The sequence below is a fragment of the Aulostomus chinensis genome, chromosome 2 (genome assembly GCF_037954235.1).
Source record: "Aulostomus chinensis isolate RoL2024-O1b breed Wild chromosome 2, RoL_Achi_v1.0, whole genome shotgun sequence".
NCBI classification, from domain to species: Eukaryota; Metazoa; Chordata; class Actinopteri; order Syngnathiformes; family Aulostomidae; genus Aulostomus; species Aulostomus chinensis.
This window is the reverse complement of record NC_141321.1, coordinates 36,136,304-36,153,850: the sequence shown is the minus strand read 5'-3', so window position 1 is coordinate 36,153,850 and position 17,547 is coordinate 36,136,304. Positions and strand designations below refer to the sequence as shown.

The 17,547-nt window shown below is 46.6% G+C and overlaps 2 protein-coding genes across 4 annotated transcripts in view; one reads left to right on the top strand and one right to left on the bottom strand.

Moving 5' to 3' along the window:
* LOC147269865 (transient receptor potential cation channel subfamily M member 1-like) overlaps positions 1 to 11,191 on the top strand; it is a 51,307-nt gene extending 40,116 nt beyond the window's left edge. Inside the window, exons 23-30 of one of the 2 annotated variants that reach the window (XM_086192025.1) lie at positions 3,769 to 3,943; positions 4,293 to 4,361; positions 5,507 to 5,527; positions 5,671 to 5,815; positions 6,427 to 6,632; positions 6,733 to 6,865; positions 9,068 to 9,432; positions 9,687 to 11,191. In XM_086192025.1, coding sequence (XP_086048151.1) covers positions 3,769 to 3,943; positions 4,293 to 4,361; positions 5,507 to 5,527; positions 5,671 to 5,815; positions 6,427 to 6,632; positions 6,733 to 6,865; positions 9,068 to 9,432; positions 9,687 to 10,321 — 1,749 coding nt within the window. In that variant the 3' untranslated portion in view covers positions 10,322 to 11,191. The remainder of the gene's footprint in view (positions 1 to 3,768; positions 3,944 to 4,292; positions 4,362 to 5,506; positions 5,528 to 5,670; positions 5,816 to 6,426; positions 6,633 to 6,732; positions 6,866 to 9,067; positions 9,433 to 9,686) is intronic. The other variant, XM_086192033.1, reaches the window with a different exon arrangement.
* Positions 11,192 to 11,374: 183 nt separating this feature from the next.
* On the bottom strand, positions 11,375 to 15,011 carry tppp3 (tubulin polymerization-promoting protein family member 3). Of its 2 annotated transcripts, none has more exons than XM_086196128.1 (4): positions 14,925 to 15,011; positions 14,081 to 14,279; positions 13,737 to 13,890; positions 11,375 to 12,403 (listed from the first exon to the last, which is right to left on the bottom strand). In XM_086196128.1, exons 2-4 carry the CDS (start codon positions 14,266 to 14,268, stop codon positions 12,209 to 12,211), a joined length of 537 nt encoding a protein of 178 aa, XP_086052254.1. In that variant the 5' UTR covers positions 14,269 to 14,279; positions 14,925 to 15,011; the 3' UTR covers positions 11,375 to 12,208. The 2 variants fall into 2 exon arrangements, with proteins under 2 accessions (XP_086052254.1, XP_086052264.1); XM_086196138.1 differs by having other exon boundaries at positions 13,749 to 13,890.
* Positions 15,012 to 17,547: the final 2,536 nt, after the last annotated feature.

The following is a 17,547-nucleotide window of genomic DNA, read 5'->3' as shown; positions in this document are numbered from 1 at the left end:
TGAGCTCAGTTCAATAATGTCCTTCTCTAAACCTCCAAATGTCTCAGAGACCCCATCCCAACTAAGCTGCTCCAAGACTCTCTCCCCTCGTTAGCCCCTCCCTCTTAGATATGATCAATGTGGCGCTGGTATCTGGTTCCGTCCCTCAGTCCTTTAAAGTAGCAGGAATTAAACCCTCCTCAAAAAACAAGCCTGGATCCAGAAGTTCTACCAACTACAGACCAACATCACATCTTCCTTTTCTCTCCAAGGTTCTGGAGAAAGCAGCTGCTAAACAGCTCTGGGACTTCTCCACAGCAACAGCTGATTGGAGGATTCAGTCAGGTTCCAGGTTCATCCTAGCACAGAAACAGAACTAGTCAAAGGTACCAGTGACCTCCTGCTGGTACCAGATGAGGGACTGGTCTCTGTACTGGTCTGATTAGATCTCAGTGCAGCTTGAGGTCACCTGAGGACCACCTTGATCTGATGAGACAGGTACCCTGGATGGCACCACCCTGGCCCCCAGCACCACCATAAGGAACCTAGCAGTTCTCTTTGACCAGGACCCTTTAACTCCCACATTCAACAAACCTCCAGGACGCCTTCTTCCATCTACGTAACATCGCTAAGATCAGACACATCCTGGCTCAAGAAGATGCAGAAAAACTAGTCCCTGCTTTTGTCACTTCCAGGCTGGATTACTGCACCTCCCTCCTACCAGGCTGGTCCCTAAAGATTCACGTGTTGACTAGAACTGGTAGCAGAGACCAGGTCTCTCCTTGACTGCTTCTCTGCATGGCTCCCTGTCAAATTCAGAACAGAATTTAAAATTCTTCTTCTACCATCAAAGTCCTCAACAGTCAGGCTCCTTCATCCCTGACAGAGCTCCTAGTCCCCTATGATCCAGCTAGAACCCTTCACTCCCAGGATGCAGGGTTCCTGCTGCTTCCTAGAGTTCTAACAGTAGAATGGAGCCAGAGCCTTCAGCTACCAGGCTCCCCTCCTTTGGAACCGTCTCCCAGTTTCAGTCCAGGACCCAGACCCCCTCCTATGTTTAAGAGCAGACTTAAGACCTTCCTTGTTGATCAGGATTATAGTCAGGACTGCTTAGGCTGGCCCTTAGATCTGCTGCTATAGGCTCAGACTGCTGGGATCTCCCATGATGCACTGGGCTTCTCTCTCCTCCTCCTGTCCTCATACGTGTTGCTACTCCTCTTCTTCTCCCCTCATCCCAGATCCTGATGATGCTGGAGGAGGCTCCAGACCTGAAGAGGCTCCAGCTTCCACCCGTAGCTCCACCTGCTCACATCCCCATCTGTCCATCAGTCTCTCCTCCTTTCTCTCTGTCTTTATCTCTGTCCCTCTCTTTCCTTCTGTCTCTCTGTCTTCCTCCATTCTCTGTCTTTGTCTCTGCCCTGCTCTCCTGCTCTCTTTCCCCCCAACCGGGCAAAGCAGAAGGCCATCTCCACTGATCCTGGGTCTGCTTGACATTCCTGCCTGTTAAAAGGAAGGTTTTCGTCACCGCTGTTGCAGGATGTGCTTGCAGATGGAGAATTGTTGGGTGTAAATTCATAGGAGTGTTGTCCTGGACCAGTGTTGTTTTCGTCACGCTGGACGACAACGACGACGTCAGACCCTTTTTTCCATGACGAAAATGAGACTAAGACGGACGTCACCATCGCCCTGTGAAGACTAAAATGTGACCAAAGTGTATTCATTTTCGTCTGACGAGAACGAGACCAGACTAAATTGTTAGTTGGTGGACCATCAAAGTTTCAAAACATGCGTTTTTTTCCGCCAAGTATAACAAGCGTGCGATGTCCATCAAGAGCTCCAACATCAGCATGGAGCCAGCTGGAGCTGTTGGTCCTACTGGCCACGCCCCCATCATCAGTGCACACCCACTAAAAGCCTCTCGCGCGCGCGCACACACACACACACACACACACGCGCGCACACGCACACACACACACACACACACACACACACACACACACACACACAGTCTGGGCCTGTCTGCAGAGGACGAGACTCTCACCACGGCAGCAGCAGCGGTGTCGGGTGGTGAACAGGGATGATTGAAGCGTAGCTTTAGTCTGTGAGGCTCGCCCTGAGATGCAGTTTCTGTTTGAATGAAGCCTAAAGTTTGGTGGTGGTGGTGGTGGTGGTGGTTCCCCGTGGAGCAGAGAGCGCTTCCTAGTGCTACATGCTAAAGCTAGAATGAACGGGGCTGCCAGGGCCGCTAATGTTGGCTGGTTTAAAGCAGCCTTCTATTAATCTAGCATGTTATGAATAAAACCCTGTCCATTTGTGGACGGGGGGCAGGTGGAGTGCTTTGACCCGTGTTTGTGGGACTGGGAAACACGGGAGTCCTCAGACCTGCTGCTGTTCCCTGTCTAAGCAACACACCTGGATGCTTTAACCAATAACAGCAGCTGAAGCCAACATGGAGGACATGAGGTCGTTCACATGGAAGTCAAGTGTGCTTTTATTTAGTTTAATCCTGTTTTATTGTGATACAATACTCCTATTGTGGGCCAGTGTGTTGTCTGCTTCTGCAACAAAATAATAAAAGTAAAAGGTAGAGAGAGAAAAAGAGGGGAAACTCCCCTTTGAAGGTGGATCAGTTCAGTGCTTCATTCTAACACTGGAGTGGCCTCTTCAGCACACACACATCTTTGTTGAGAGGATCTTTGATATTTGACTGAAACCTTTGAGTTTTGGTGGACTAAAACTATCAAGGATAGAAATGACGAACATGGGACTAGAACTAAGAAGCATTTAGTCCAAAGACTGAGACTAAAACTAAATCTAAAATGCCTGCCAAAAACAACACTGTCCTGGACCATGTTTCCTACATTCTGTGTTATAAACTGTTTTCTTCTCTGTAACAACTTCCCCTGCATGTCTGTCCTTCCTGGTGAGGGATCCTCCTCCCCTCCCATGAACCCGTCTACCATTCAGTCCCCCATCAAGCTGGCTTGCTCTCCCTGCCTCCCCTCCCATGAACCAGTCTACCATCCAGTCCCCCATCAAGCTGGCTTGCTCTCCCTGCCTCCCCTTCCAGAAGCTTCCTTCTTCAACTGTTATTCACATTTCCATGTTTCCTCCATTCTGTGTTATAAACTGTTGTCTTCTCTGTACCAACATCTCCTGCACGTCTGTCCCTCCTGGTGAGGGATCCTCCTCCCCTCCTCACCCTGAGGTTTCTCCCATTTTTCCCTGTTAAAGGTTTTCTATGGAGTTTCTCCTCAGTCGATGTGAGGCTCTGAGGGCAGAGGATGTTGTTATGATGCCATGAAGCCTGGAGACAAACTGGTGGGGAAAACAGGCTACAAAGAAAACTGCCTTGCCTGCTCTACCTGTAAAGTGTCATGAGATAACTTCAAATTGACTTGACAACATTTTGTGAACCCTTCATTTCAAAAACATGATCATTACAAATATGTTCTCAAACATCTGTTTTGTAAATGTTATAAAAACTTGTTTGGAGGAAATGTTAGCCATAATGCTTAAGATTTTGTGTCCAAGACAGTCATTGTATCATAGCATTGTAGCAATGTTAAACCATTTCAAATTAGCCATGTTTTTAAAGCATTCTGAGCACAACAAACCATCATGCTCTGAAACCTCATACGGAGGTTATTAGAAAATAGTTGACAGAATTGAGAATGTATCACCTTGAAGTAGAACATGTCCTGTTCAAGAAAGGACTGGAACATCAGAATATTTTATGCAAACAAACAATCAAAAGCAAATGCAAATGAAGCTTCTTCGTCTCTTCAGATGATTGACATGCTGTACTTTGTGGTCATCATGCTGGTGGTGCTGATGAGCTTCGGTGTGGCACGACAGGCCATCCTTCACCCCGATGAGGAACCCACATGGCGCCTGGCTCGGAATATCTTCTACATGCCCTACTGGATGATCTACGGCGAGGTGTTTGCAGACTCCATAGACCGTAAGACTAGAGTTCATAGTAAGAGTCCGTCAGCTCGCTGCGCTGTGAGTGAATGTTCATGAATCATGTCAATGATCTTGAAAACTGAAGATGATACGGAGATGTAAAGTCTCACTGGCTTTACATGAAAGTTTGGAGTATTTCAAAATATATGAGTAGTTAAATAGAAAGCTGCTTCATAAGATTTTTGTTTATGGTCAATTTGACACATTTGTTTGAGTTTGTAGATACTCAATTTTTTGAGGGAAAAAATTTGATTCAAAGTAATGCTGCATTTTCTTGATGGCCTGTTTGTGACATCATACCAGAATGTGATCACATGAAATTGAAATGTTTCTAACTGTGATAGATAATGATCAAGAGGACCACTATGGGAGCGTGGCTTCATTCTGTTTGAATCCTCAACAAATTCTGACACGTATGATGATCTTCACTCAAAACATTGGAGTTTTATGTTATTTGTCAGATAAATCTAACCCCAATCCAATGGGAATATGTGTGTGTATATATATATATATATATATATTCCCATTGGATTAGATATGTGTTAGTGTTCTTATAATGTAATCATAGTACAGTCAGTATTAATTTATTCATAGAGTACATTGCATGCAAATATGCAGCCCAAAGATCAGGTTGTAAATCAATGCATGTGTCGATTCTCCCTCAGTGGGACTCAAACCTCTTGTAGCCTCATTCACTAGTGGAGCCACCATGCAGGGCACCACACAGCTGATCAGCAGAAATCAGGGGTTCAGTTTCTTGCTTCAGGACACTCAAACACAGGCACCAGAGGACGTGAGCATAAACCAGCAAACTTTCCCTTGCTAGATAGCCACACGACCTCGGAGCCGCACTGCTTGCGTTGTTGTTACTGCTAAGCTAATGCTATATGAGCACATGTTACTTGCAGGTATTTCATTGCAAGGAAATTTGTATGAATGTGAAGAAACATGACAAAAGTTGACTTGAATCAAATTTGTCAGTGAAAATGTCTGAATGTGTGACTGAGGGCTTGATTGGTTACTTCATGCATGTTGAACGGAGTGCTGCATCACCAATGATTTGCAAAGATGAGGCAACAGCATCAGCACAAGGGCATAACAGCAGAAATTGGTAATGAAATCATTTGGATTATTTATCGCTCCTCTCAGTGTCACTGAGTTAGTAACCAACAGCAACTTCCTCTTGACTTCATCAAACACCTCTTGGCAGATGTGACAAATTACATGTAAAATGAACATATTTAGCTAAGTACATAAAACTTTTGAGAAGATGATTCAAAGCTGATGATGTTCTCCCACCTGAGCCATCGTGCCACCTCACCTGGCCCCTACCTCCCTTTGCTCGCCCACCAAAGCTGATGAGAAAAAGAGAAAGTAGCAGCAACATTCACTGGGCACAAATCATCATCATCATTCATTTGTCTTCCTGTTTATAATTACGAACATGAATTCATTGATACATAATTAAAAATGCGATACTCATTGATCATTGATCTATTGTTCTTTTAATTGAGTGACAGTTTGATTGAGTTGCTCTTCTTGTCTTCTTCCTTCTCAGTTTACGCCATGGAGATCAATCGTACGTATCATTAACAATCAATGTCGCCATTTGTATTCCTTCATGGATGTTTTGGTCTGGGTTAATGTGTGTGTGTCTGTGTGTGTCTGTGTGTGTGTGTGTGTGCGTGCGTGCGTGCGTGCGTGCGTGCGCGTTTGCTTCAGCTCCCTGTGGTGACAACATGTATGACGAGGATGGGAAGAAGCTGCCTCCCTGCATCCCCGGAGCCTGGCTAACGCCTGCCATCATGGCGTGTTACCTGCTGGTGGCAAACATTCTGTTGGTCAACCTGCTGATTGCTGTCTTTAAGTCAGTCCCACAAGCACTCTCGTAGCCATTGTAGACCCCAAACAGAACCAGCAACCTAGTTCTGACTTTCCAAACAGTAGACACATGTAGATTTCCCACTGAAACATGGCATAAGCAGAAAATCATCTAGATGTATGACTTCAACAGTCAGTCAAACATGCCTGTGTCACAGGCAGGTCTTAGGCAGGTCACAGTTGGATCAGACACAGGTCAGAAGCAGGCTAGAGGTGGGAGGATTTTCGAGACTCAACCTCTCACTTTTGAACAACGTTTCTTCCTCTTCTGTTTTTCTCAATTAAGGGACGGCAGAACCTGTTCATACTCATTAGCATATTAATAGGGGGTGAGGTGAAATATAAAGGTAGTGGGCATGGATTTGAGTGTTTGTATTATTTCATACATCCAAAGGCAAGTCAAAGGGCAAAACTGGGTCTGACAGTAAAGTCTTCCCGGCACTGCCTCCTCTGAGCAGGACCGTGTGTCAGGAAACATTTTCAGTAGCACCAATAAATATTCATTTCTTGATCAAGCTGTCAATAAAGTACCTTTGTCATTTGTCTAAAACACATCACAATGCTCCTGTTAGTCAAACATCAATTGTCTCTCCACAGCAACACATTCTTTGAGGTTAAGTCCATCTCCAACCAGGTGTGGAAGTTCCAGCGTTACCAGCTGATCATGACCTTCCATGATCGTCCCATCCTGCCTCCGCCACTCATCATCTTCGCCCACATCTATATAATCCTGAGGAGACTCTGCTGCCGCTGCCACCGCCGCACACCAGAGGGTGATCAGGACGACCGCCAGAGACGACTTCGTAAGATCATTACTGGCTACTACTGACAATTACTGATGATGATGATAGTGACGATGATGAGCTAAAGCGTGTGTATACATGCATTTGTGTATGTGCTTAGAGCTGCTGCTCAGTGTGGACGAGCTGAAAGGTCTCCATGAGTTCGAGGAACAGTGTGTGGAGGAGTATTTCCGAGAGAAAGAGGATGAGAAACAGTCCTCCAATAACGAGAGGATCCGAGTCACGTCTGAGAGGTGAGAAAGTTATTGGATTTGTTGTCTATTTTTGAGGAGACTCCAAGTCAGTCCTTGTCAATCAATGCTTCAGTATGTTTGATGACAACAACAAACAATAGAACGCCAGGAGAACAGGTCCTAAAACCATTTAATCAGTTTTCCTAGTTGAACTATGGTTGAAATCAGTTGTGTGGTTCCCAGCAACTGAATATATTAGAAGCTTCAGTTCTACATCAGATCCACCGGTAAACACCAGACTGGTGGATGGTGGTGGTTCAGTTCTACATCAGATCCACCAGTAAACACCAGACTGGTGGATGGTGGAGGTTCAGTTCTACATCAGATCCACCAGTAAACACCAGACCGGTGGATGGTGGAGGTTCAGTTCTACATCAGATTCACCAGTAAACACCAGACTGGTGGATGGTGGAGGTTTAGTTCTACATCAGATTCACCAGTAAACACCAGACTGGTGGATGTCAGACGGTCAGTTCTACATCAGATCCACCAGTAAACACCAGACTGGTGGATGGTGGTGGTTCAGTTCTACATCAGATCCACCAGTAAACACCAGACTGGTGGATGGTGGTGGTTTAGTTCTACATCAGATTCACCAGTAAACACCAGACTGGTGGATGTCGGACGTTCAGTTCTACATCAGATCCACCAGTAAACACCAGACTGGTGGATGGTGGTGGTTCAGTTCTACATCAGATCCACCGGTAAACACCAGACCGGTGGATGTCGGAGGTTCAATTCTACATCAGATCCACCGGTAAACACCAGACTGGTGGATGTCGGACGTTCAGTTCTACATCAGATCCACCAGTAAACACCAGACTGGTGGATGGTGGTGGTTCAGTTCTACATCAGATCCACCAGTAAACACCAGACTGGTGGATGGTGGAGGTTCAGTTCTACATCAGATCGATCCACCAGTAAACACCAGACCGGTGGATGGTGGAGGTTCAGGTCTACATCAGATCCACCAGTAAACACCAGACCGGTGCATGGTGGAGTGGTGGAGTCTTAAAAACCTGGGTTGCTAACAAGAGTCTGGAGGAGCCTACAGAGGTCATGGAGGTCATTAAAGGTCATCAGGGGGAAACACAAGAGGCCGAAGCTTCGTGGTGGTGACCCTGAAGTCATGTGACCCTGGTGTAGTTCCTTCATAGGCTACCATTAGCTTAGCACTGCTAACAGTAGCATCCAGGCTTCCAGCATCAGAGGGTTCATTAGTCAAGTCTGTTTTATTTGTGTCACCAAACCCCAACCAAAGTTCTGTCCTGACTCTGTCCAAGTAGAACAGGTCCAGCACCTCCCTCCTTCAATGAACCTCCACCCAACAATTCTCCATCAGCAGCACATCCTGCAACAGCAGCCACCAGAACCTTCCTTTACCAGCAGGAAGGTGGAGCAGATCCAGGATCAGTGGGGACGGAGAGAGAGCAGGAGAGCAGGACAGAGACAAAGACAGAGAATGGAGGAGGACAGAGAGACAGAAGGAAAGAGAGGGACAGAGATAAAGAGAGAGAGAAAGGAGGAGAGACTGATGGACAGAGACAAAGACAGAGAATGGAGGAAGACAGAGAGACAGAGAGGGACAGAGATAAAGAGGGAGAGAAAGGAGGAGAGACTGATGGATAGAGACAAAGACAGAGAATGGAGGAAGACAGAAAGACAGAAGGAGAGAGAGGGACAGAGATAAAGAGGGAGAGAAAGGAGGAGAGACTGATGGACAGAGACAAAGACAGAGAATGGAGGACAGAGAGACAGAAGGAAAGAGGGACAGAGATAAAGTGGGAGAGAGAAAGGAGGAGAGACTGATGGACAGAGACAAAGACAGAGAATGAAGGAGGACAGAGAGACAGAAGGAAAGAGGGACAGAGATAAAGAGGGAGAGAGAAAGGAGGAGAGACTGATGGACAGAGACAAAGACAGAAGGAAAGAGTGACAGAGATAAAGAGGGAAAGGGAAGAGACTTGAAGATGATCTTGATGAACTGAACCTGCAAGACCATCAACTTTTGTTCACCAGAGCTGATTTACTGATTCAATCACCCACAATCACATGGAGCAATCCTATTGGCTGCTGGGGGAGGAGCCAGGAGATGACCACTTCCTGATGGACTACAAACACACCGCATCCCTGACATGACCACTTCCTGTTGGACTGTAAAATTCTGATCTGTGTGCGTGTGTGTGTGTGTGTGTTTGTCAGGGTGGAGAACATGTTCATGCGCCTTGAGGAGGTCAATGAGCGGGAGCACTCCATGAAGGCGTCCTTGCAGACTGTGGACCTCCGCCTGGCTCAGTTGGAGGAGTTCTCAGGCCGTATGCTGAACGCTCTGGAAAAGCTGGCAGGTGTTGACCGAGCCGACCTTGTCCGCTCACGCTCCAGAGGATCATCTGTCTGTGAGCCGGCCACTCTGCTTCGCCACAGTAGCATCAACAGTGCTGATGGGTACAGCCTCTACCGCTACCCACTGGAGCATGATGATAGAGTTTCTGTGTCTGGAGAAACAGAAAGCACTGACAGGAGGGTCCAACTGAGTCCAGAGAGACGGATAGACAATATGGAGGCAGGTAGGACAGGTTCATGGGAAGTTTGTTCTGTTAGCAGCCAAGCTACCTTGTTAGCTAAATGATCTACGTAGTTTTACATCTGATCAGTGTTTCCATCCAAAACTGCTGTAAACTGGTTCACTCAATGGAATAACGGCTCAAAAAATTCTAAGGAAACTGGATCCAGAATCTGCTCAATTAAGTTGATCATGCTGTTAACTCCTTAGCTTCACCAGCCTTAAGAGTCTTGTCTGAGCTTGACTTCCTCTTTCCAGGTGACTTCTCAGTGAAGGATTTCTGCTCAACTCTGGAGGTCAATGGGCTGAAGGACAGAACTCAATCTTTGTCCAATATAGACATCCTGATCTCCCCTTGTGACCCAGACCAGAGACACATGCACACTTGTCCTGGCTTATCTGACTCTGTCTCTGAGGTGAAACCAGGACACACAGAAAAAAACAGACTGGAAGCAGCAGTGTCTTACCCGCTGGACAGGTCAAGGGTCACAAAGTATCTGCCCTCACCGTCCTCCAGCAGGAAGTCCTTGAGGGGCACTGTGTGCAGCCCCACCCACCCGCAAGACTCCACATATCCCAGGATGCCTCAAATGGGTGGAGACATCCAACAGGAACTTGAGGAGGGAACGTGCTGGCCAGCAGGGGAAACATCAGGCAGGAATGATGGTGACAGAGGGAATGAGGAACCTGATGAAGACAATGAGCAGCTTCTGGTGAAGGGTAGGATGTACCCGACACTTCGCTCAAAGAGTCTCAACAGCAACACAATGAAGACAAAGATCAAGCGGCCCCAGACGTTGTCATCATCCAGCAGTGTCACAGACCTGGTTTTGGTGTTCGGAAGGCCAGAAGAGGGGCAGACCAGAACGGGTTCCAGATATTCTGACTGTTGATCATCACAAGCCAAGTGTACTGAGGGAGCCCTGCTGATCATTTTTTATCCTGTTCTGTAGGAATGGCAACATGCAGCCCACAGGTCAGAACTGGACCACCCATCCTGCCCGCAACCTGCTCCAAGTGAATCACAGCGAGTCTATGCTGCTATCACACCTGATTGCATCACTACACATCAGCAATTGGTTAAAAGGGGATCTTTTCGCGTGTCCTCAAAGTACATTGATTTGAATAAAAACTCAAATTCATGAGAATAATCCAGCACAATGTGTTTCCTGTTTGATGGCCCAATGTTGCCAACCCCTGGGTTAGAAGATGCCCCATTTTCCTGTGTCTAAATGGTTGATCGGGACCAGAAGGACTGCATTCGTTCCAATATTGAGCAAAAGGGTCAGTGATTATGGAAATTAATTAGCTCAATAATAACAACTGCTGGTCGTTGTTATCGATGCACTTTGTTGCCAACAGACACACCGCAGGATCACTTGCAGTTGTTTCAGTTGTAATGTTCAAAGATTCCAGTGGTGAGGGTTTAAACCCTCTGGCTTTAATCAACCTCTTCCAATTCAATAATAACAGAATGGAGGACATGAAGCTTTACCTGCCAATAAAAGGAGATGTGTTTTCTGGCTGAGTGACACTAAGTTTGAGGCCTGTTTATGATGCGCCATTCAATCCTGATGTAGTGACGTAAAAATGGCGCCACCATTGGGATGCTTTGTTCACAAAGAACTACGGTTCCTCTGCCTCTGAGGAGAAAAGGGATTTTTACATCAGTTTCATTCTTATGTGCAACTTTGTCTTCCTGCCTTCTTCAGAAATGTATTTGATGTGTTTGTGAATCTCCATGTTTGTGATTGTAAAAGAACCTTGTAAAATATCTGAAATAAACTCCTTTCAGCAACAGTTGAATCACTTTTTAAATTTGTGTCGGCTGCCCCTTGGTTTGACTGGTCTTTAGCTTCAAGTGATTATCAATGAGTGGAGTAAAAATGTTTGTCCCCATTAATGATTGACTGACAAATTCTATTCCACCAAGAGGACATGTCAAAGCTTTTATTAAACACAGAAGTAGATCCAGTTTATTAGTTGACAAACATGGAGGGAAACTGACGCTGAGGGTTACTGCTGCAAGGCGGAGGGATACAAGTGCCAGACACTGAGGCCTGAACCCTCCACAGCTCCTCCGGTTTGCGACGGAGACATTTTAAAGGCATTTTCACACCTGCAGCTTGTTTGCTCTGGTCTGAATCAGTTGATGAGTAGGTAGACCTGATTAAGCGCTCCTAAGTGGATCAACAAAAGCCACATGAGAGCTGTCACTTATTCGTTGGTCAGAAGTCACATGTGTTGTAGATGGACAAAGGATGTTTTGTTGTCTTCTGGGATATCTGACATTTTTGAAAATGAAGGCGCAACTCCAGGTAACTTCTGGGTTTATGATGCACAGCTGACAGATGGTTGATTACACAGCAACTTTCTAAGAATGCACAATGTGTCTGGAACTTGGGTCGGATTCAGGTCGGATCATGTTCTTACCGCTTCCTCAAGGAGGTCTTGGTCCACGTCTGAGTTCTGTTGCTGTATTCACACCCGCCCCAACGAACCACACCAAGAGAGTCAACAGAGCAAAGTTAAATTCAAGCTCACTAAACGAGACAAGTGTGAAGACTCTCTGAGAGCCAGGACCATCAGTCCTGCTGACAGACACCAGGACTCATGGTAGCATCTCATTATATTCTACAGGTCTGATCTAAAGCTGTGTGTAGGATGTGACCTCTGACCTTTGGGCATACCCAACTGAAGCCTAACACACAAACACAGAAAGGTAAAATTTTGATCCAGATGGAAGAGGAGGAGATCAACTTCCAGCAGAGGACTCCACCTTATTTCTCTCCCTTCATCTTGGTTTCATATGTCCCGGCATTTTTGTAGGCACCTACATAGCCCGTGTTCTCCACAATCTCCTCTCGGCCATGGCGACCTCGGCCCCGGCCGCTCTCATCGAAACGTTCCTTATGGGAGCCGGTGTACCGAGAAGTGTCAGTCAGCCGATCCACCGCTGCTGTCTTTGTCGCTTTCTGACAGAAATAAAAAGTCAGACATGTATTTCTCACTCTATGTTCTCTGTATCTCACTCTGAAATAAAGACACCTCCATCCACCGGACTCCACTTGTCACAGCAGGTGGATGAATTCAAGTGAAACATCAGATGACCTCAGAGACTCAGCACCCACAGAGAGAGATGTGTCCAAATAATCAACATGATTGATTTAGTCGTTCTAATCATGACAAGGCACAGCGTTTACACATCTATGTTGTTGTCATGTAGCAATGTGTCAGAATGGAGGCGAACTACGTGTGTTTCTAAATATGAACATAGAAATCAGACCCACATTGATCCAGACTCACATTTTGTTCATGTCTTATTCATTGACTCATCCTGGTACATGTCAGATCCTCAAGTACTTGTTCTGATGTCATTACGCAGTTCTTTTACTACTTTTCTCATGTGTTGTGTTATAAATGTGTTTGAATGCAACACAACATGTTAACTCTTTCATTCCAACAGCATCAACAGGTTTTTGTCAAAGCTTCAAAGACTCCAGAGCTCCTACAGCCTCGCCAGTGCAGAGTCACCATTCTCATGTAGTATGTTTGCAGGTCTGAGGTCTGCAGCCTCACGACAAGAACACCTCTACACTCTGCAGGTGCTGGTCATGTCTCTGGGGATGTTCTTGTGTTGAAGGGCTTAAAGGACGAGGGGAGGAAACTGGAGGGCTGAAAAGAGGCGATGGGAGGAGGAGGGTGGTGTTTTGCACAAGGGAGCTATCGAGGCTGAATTCCTGATCTACTCACCGTTCATCAAGAGTTTCACTCAGTATGAAGTCAAACTCCTGACCACTGGAGGCCGCCCCTTTTAACTCTTACCTTGCCACAGTGTCATGCAGTGGAGGGTATTATTGTGACAGAATACTGCACATCTGTCCAAAAATAAGTGAACAAGAACCCTAAGAGCGCAGAACAGCACCAGGCCAACCAGGAGCACCTCAGCAAGAGCAGAGGAGGAGGACTGATGCTCTGCATTTCATCATCCACTCTCCCTCACGGTCAGTTGATATAGAATGTCCCAAACCACAGAGGTGGAGTGGATCAGAGGCGGTTTGAGAAAGGCCCTGAATGAACAGCAGGGAAGGACCTTCTGGTCCTATCAATATCCATTAGGGTGTGTGGTTGGCGAGGATAATGGGGCTGGGGAGGGGCGAATTATATGGGTCACCTGGTTAGCACTGAACCTTCAATGTGCACATGGAGAACGAGCAATGGCGACTGGCTGACTTGCATTTCGAGAAAATAAGCATTGATAAAGTGAACGTCATGACTGGCAGTGTCAGCACCAGAGTGTGTTCTCACCGTCACACCCACATTGGTCGGTTCTCCCTCTTCTACCAGTCTAAAGATGGACTGGACCGCTTCCTCTAGACACTGATCACTGAACCTCTTCAGGGCCAGATCCCGCAGCGCTCGCTGGAACTCCTCATAGGTAATGACGCGCGATGTCTTCTGCCTTCACACACAAATGTCTCTTTAGTGGCGGACGCATTTGACCCATCAGCAGTTTTTATTTTCACAATGTGGTTCTACAGATGTTTGTGAGGAGAACGCCAGCGAAGCTCATCACAATGCTGAGTTCCTTTACAAACTAAATTTGAAGTTACAGTTCTGTGTCGTTGATGCAGGTCAGAAAACTCACTCACTTGACTTTGGAAAAGACGATGTCCACATCGGTGGCACTCACGTTCTTGCCATCTATGATCTTGCAGTCTTTGCAGAGTTTGGCCCAGTTCTTCCCGTTCAGCTCTTTCCCGCTGGCCTTTGCATCTCCATGGACAGAGAACTTCTTGAAGGAGACCAGCAACTGCTCCTTGTCACTTTTATCTGCCATGATGGAAAGATCTGAAGATGAAGGTGCGATTAGAATCTCTCTTTTTCGTAGGCCACTTTTACTGGGTAAGTACGTCATCGCAGGGATATCACGACAGGTATGTCACCATAGGTGTGTCACTGTAAGTACTTCACTTCATACATTCTCTCATTCTGTGCTTTCAACTGAAAGATAGAATCTTTTTGTGCGCTTGTTTTTTGAACTTTTTAAAGTTACTAGGTCACATGGTATGGGCTCCCCCCACTCGCCAATCAGGCGTTTTGGATAAAAGCGCTGTTCATCCACTGACGACAAAGTGTCCCAGAAGACACCTTCAACATTTCTGAACGGATTATTTATCAATAAGGGTTTTTTTTTCTGCAAAGCCACCACCACTAACCTTGACTCAAATTTATGATAAAATCGATGTCAAGCCCTAAAGCTATATGTGTGTGTGTGTGTGTGTGTGTGTTTGTGTGTCACTGATGGACATTTTTCACAACTGTTTTTTTTTTTGTTCAATAATGATTAACAAGATCTGTGTTTTTGTCTGTAATTTATTGATAACTTCATGGGAAGTTTGGACTGACAGTAAAGTTGATTCTAGAAAAACATGTCAACAAGACACACACACACACACACACACACACACACCACTGTCCCATGCAGCGTCTTACCTGTCTCTGTCTGTGTCGTCGTGTTCTTCTTCTCGTTCCTCCTTCGTCTCTTAGTGGCGTTCAAATGAGTTCTGAGCTGCTTGTTATCATCTGTTTATCCCATCACCAAGGCAACGTCCTGCCCAACGTCAGGGGAGGGTCATAAAATTGGCAGGGAGGAGGAGGGAGAAGAAATGGAGCAAGTAGAGAGGGAGGGAAGAGAGGGAGGAGAGATAGACAGAGGGGGGAGAAGAGGGAGGCAGAGAGAGAGGAGAAATAGGAAAAGGGGAGAGGATATGGACCGAATACTCTTTTACACCCTCACCATCATCACCACTACACCCTCACCATCATCACCACCACTACACCCTCACCATCATCACCACGACACCCTCACCATCTCACCACCACTACACCCACACCATCATCACCACCACTACACCCTCACCATCATCACCACTACACCCTCACCATCATAATCACCACTACACCCTCACCATCATCACCACCACGACACCCTCACCATCATCAACACCACGACACCCTCACCATCATCACCACTACACCCTCACCATCATCACCACCACTATACCCTCACCATTATCACCACGACACCCTCACCCTCATCACTACGACACCCTCACCATCATCACCACGACACCCTCACCATCATCACCACTACACCCTCACCATCATCACCACGACACCCTCACCATCACCACCACTACACCTTCACCATCATCACCACAACACCCTCACCATCATCACCACTACACCCTCACCATCATCACCACTAAACCCTCACCATCATCAACACCACGACACCCTCACCATCATCACCACTACACCTTCACTATCATCATCACTACACCCTCACCATCATCATCATCACTACACCCTCACCATCATCATCACGACACCCTCACCCTCATCACCACGACACCCTCACCATCATCACCACTACACCCTCACCATCATCACCACTACACCCTCACCATCCTCAACACCACGACACCCTCACCATCATCACCACTACACCTTCACTATCACCACCACTACACCCTCACTATCACCACCACTACACCCTCACCATCATCATCACTACACCCTCACCATCATCATCATCACTACACCCTCACCATCATCATCAGGACACCCTCACCTTCATCACCACAACACCCTCACCATCATCACCACTACACTCTCACCATCACCACCACGACACCCTCACTATCATCACCACTACACCCTCACCATCATCACCACTACACCCTCACATCATCACCACCACTACACTCTCACCATCATCACCACCACTACACCCTCACCATCATCACCACTACACCCTCACCATCATAATCACCACTACACCCTCACCCTCATCACCACGACACCCTCACCATCATCACCACTACACCCTCACCATCATCACCACTACACCTTCACTATCACCACCACTACACCCTCACTATCACCACCACTACACCCTCACCATCATCATCACTACACCCTCACCATCATCATCATCACTACACCCTCACCATCATCACCACTACACCCTCACCATCATCACCACCACTACACCCTCACCATCACCACCACTACACCCTCACCATCATCACCACTACACCCTCATCATCATCACCACCACTTTACCCTCACCATCATCACCACTACACCCTCACCATCATCACCACCACTACACCCTCACCATCATCACCACCACTACACCCTCACCAACACCCTCACCATCAACACGCCACCACTGCCTCAGGAGAACCAAGGAGACCCCCCCCCCCTTCAACAACCCTCAAACTACCTCATCCTGGACTGTACCTTAAATTTTCTCTGCACTTTTGAAAATTACTTTTTCTATCTTTTATTTTATTGTTTGTCTTTTCTTATATAATTTTATTTGTTGTATTTTGTATCTGTCATTGTGGTGCACGGTGGCTCTGGGAGGGAACTACCGATGGTCATTGTACCCCCCAGTACAGTGACAATGAAGCCTGATTCTGATTCTTTCCTATCACCACACCGCCATGCCAGCACCACACCATCATTATCACAATGCCACCAACACAGAGTTGCTGCCCCAACTTAACCACATAAATACCCGTTAGCATGACCAAGTGCTGCTCCGCAGTTCATTGCCAACAGGTGAGGGCAAGACAATTCTCTGGGGACTACCATGACCAGCAGTAAAGAGGTCACATGACTCAAGTTTCAGCAGCTCCTTACTGTGATTCCACTTCCTGCAGTCATCACTGATGCATGCTGATTGGGTCGCATGTTAGCCAGTGCCATGTCACCACCCTGCAGGATGATGTCACTGGCCTCTCTCTAGATACACTGTTGATATAAACAGTTCTTGACATGATTTGCTCGCCAAATTTCCAGAAAATATCTTAGTTGCTAATCAATCTTATAACACGTGAAAGAAAATGAAGAAAAAAGAATTAAATCAATGATGAAATGTCAGCGACTTCTAGGAGGTCCCCGGTCTTCACTTTTACCACCCTAGTGATTGTGCAGCTGTTCAGTGAAAACCAGTTGGATGCTGGAAGAACTGGACAGACGCCAGACCTGCCAATGTGTGGGTGTGACATACTTCTTGTTGCCAGTCCCTTTGATTTATACTGTT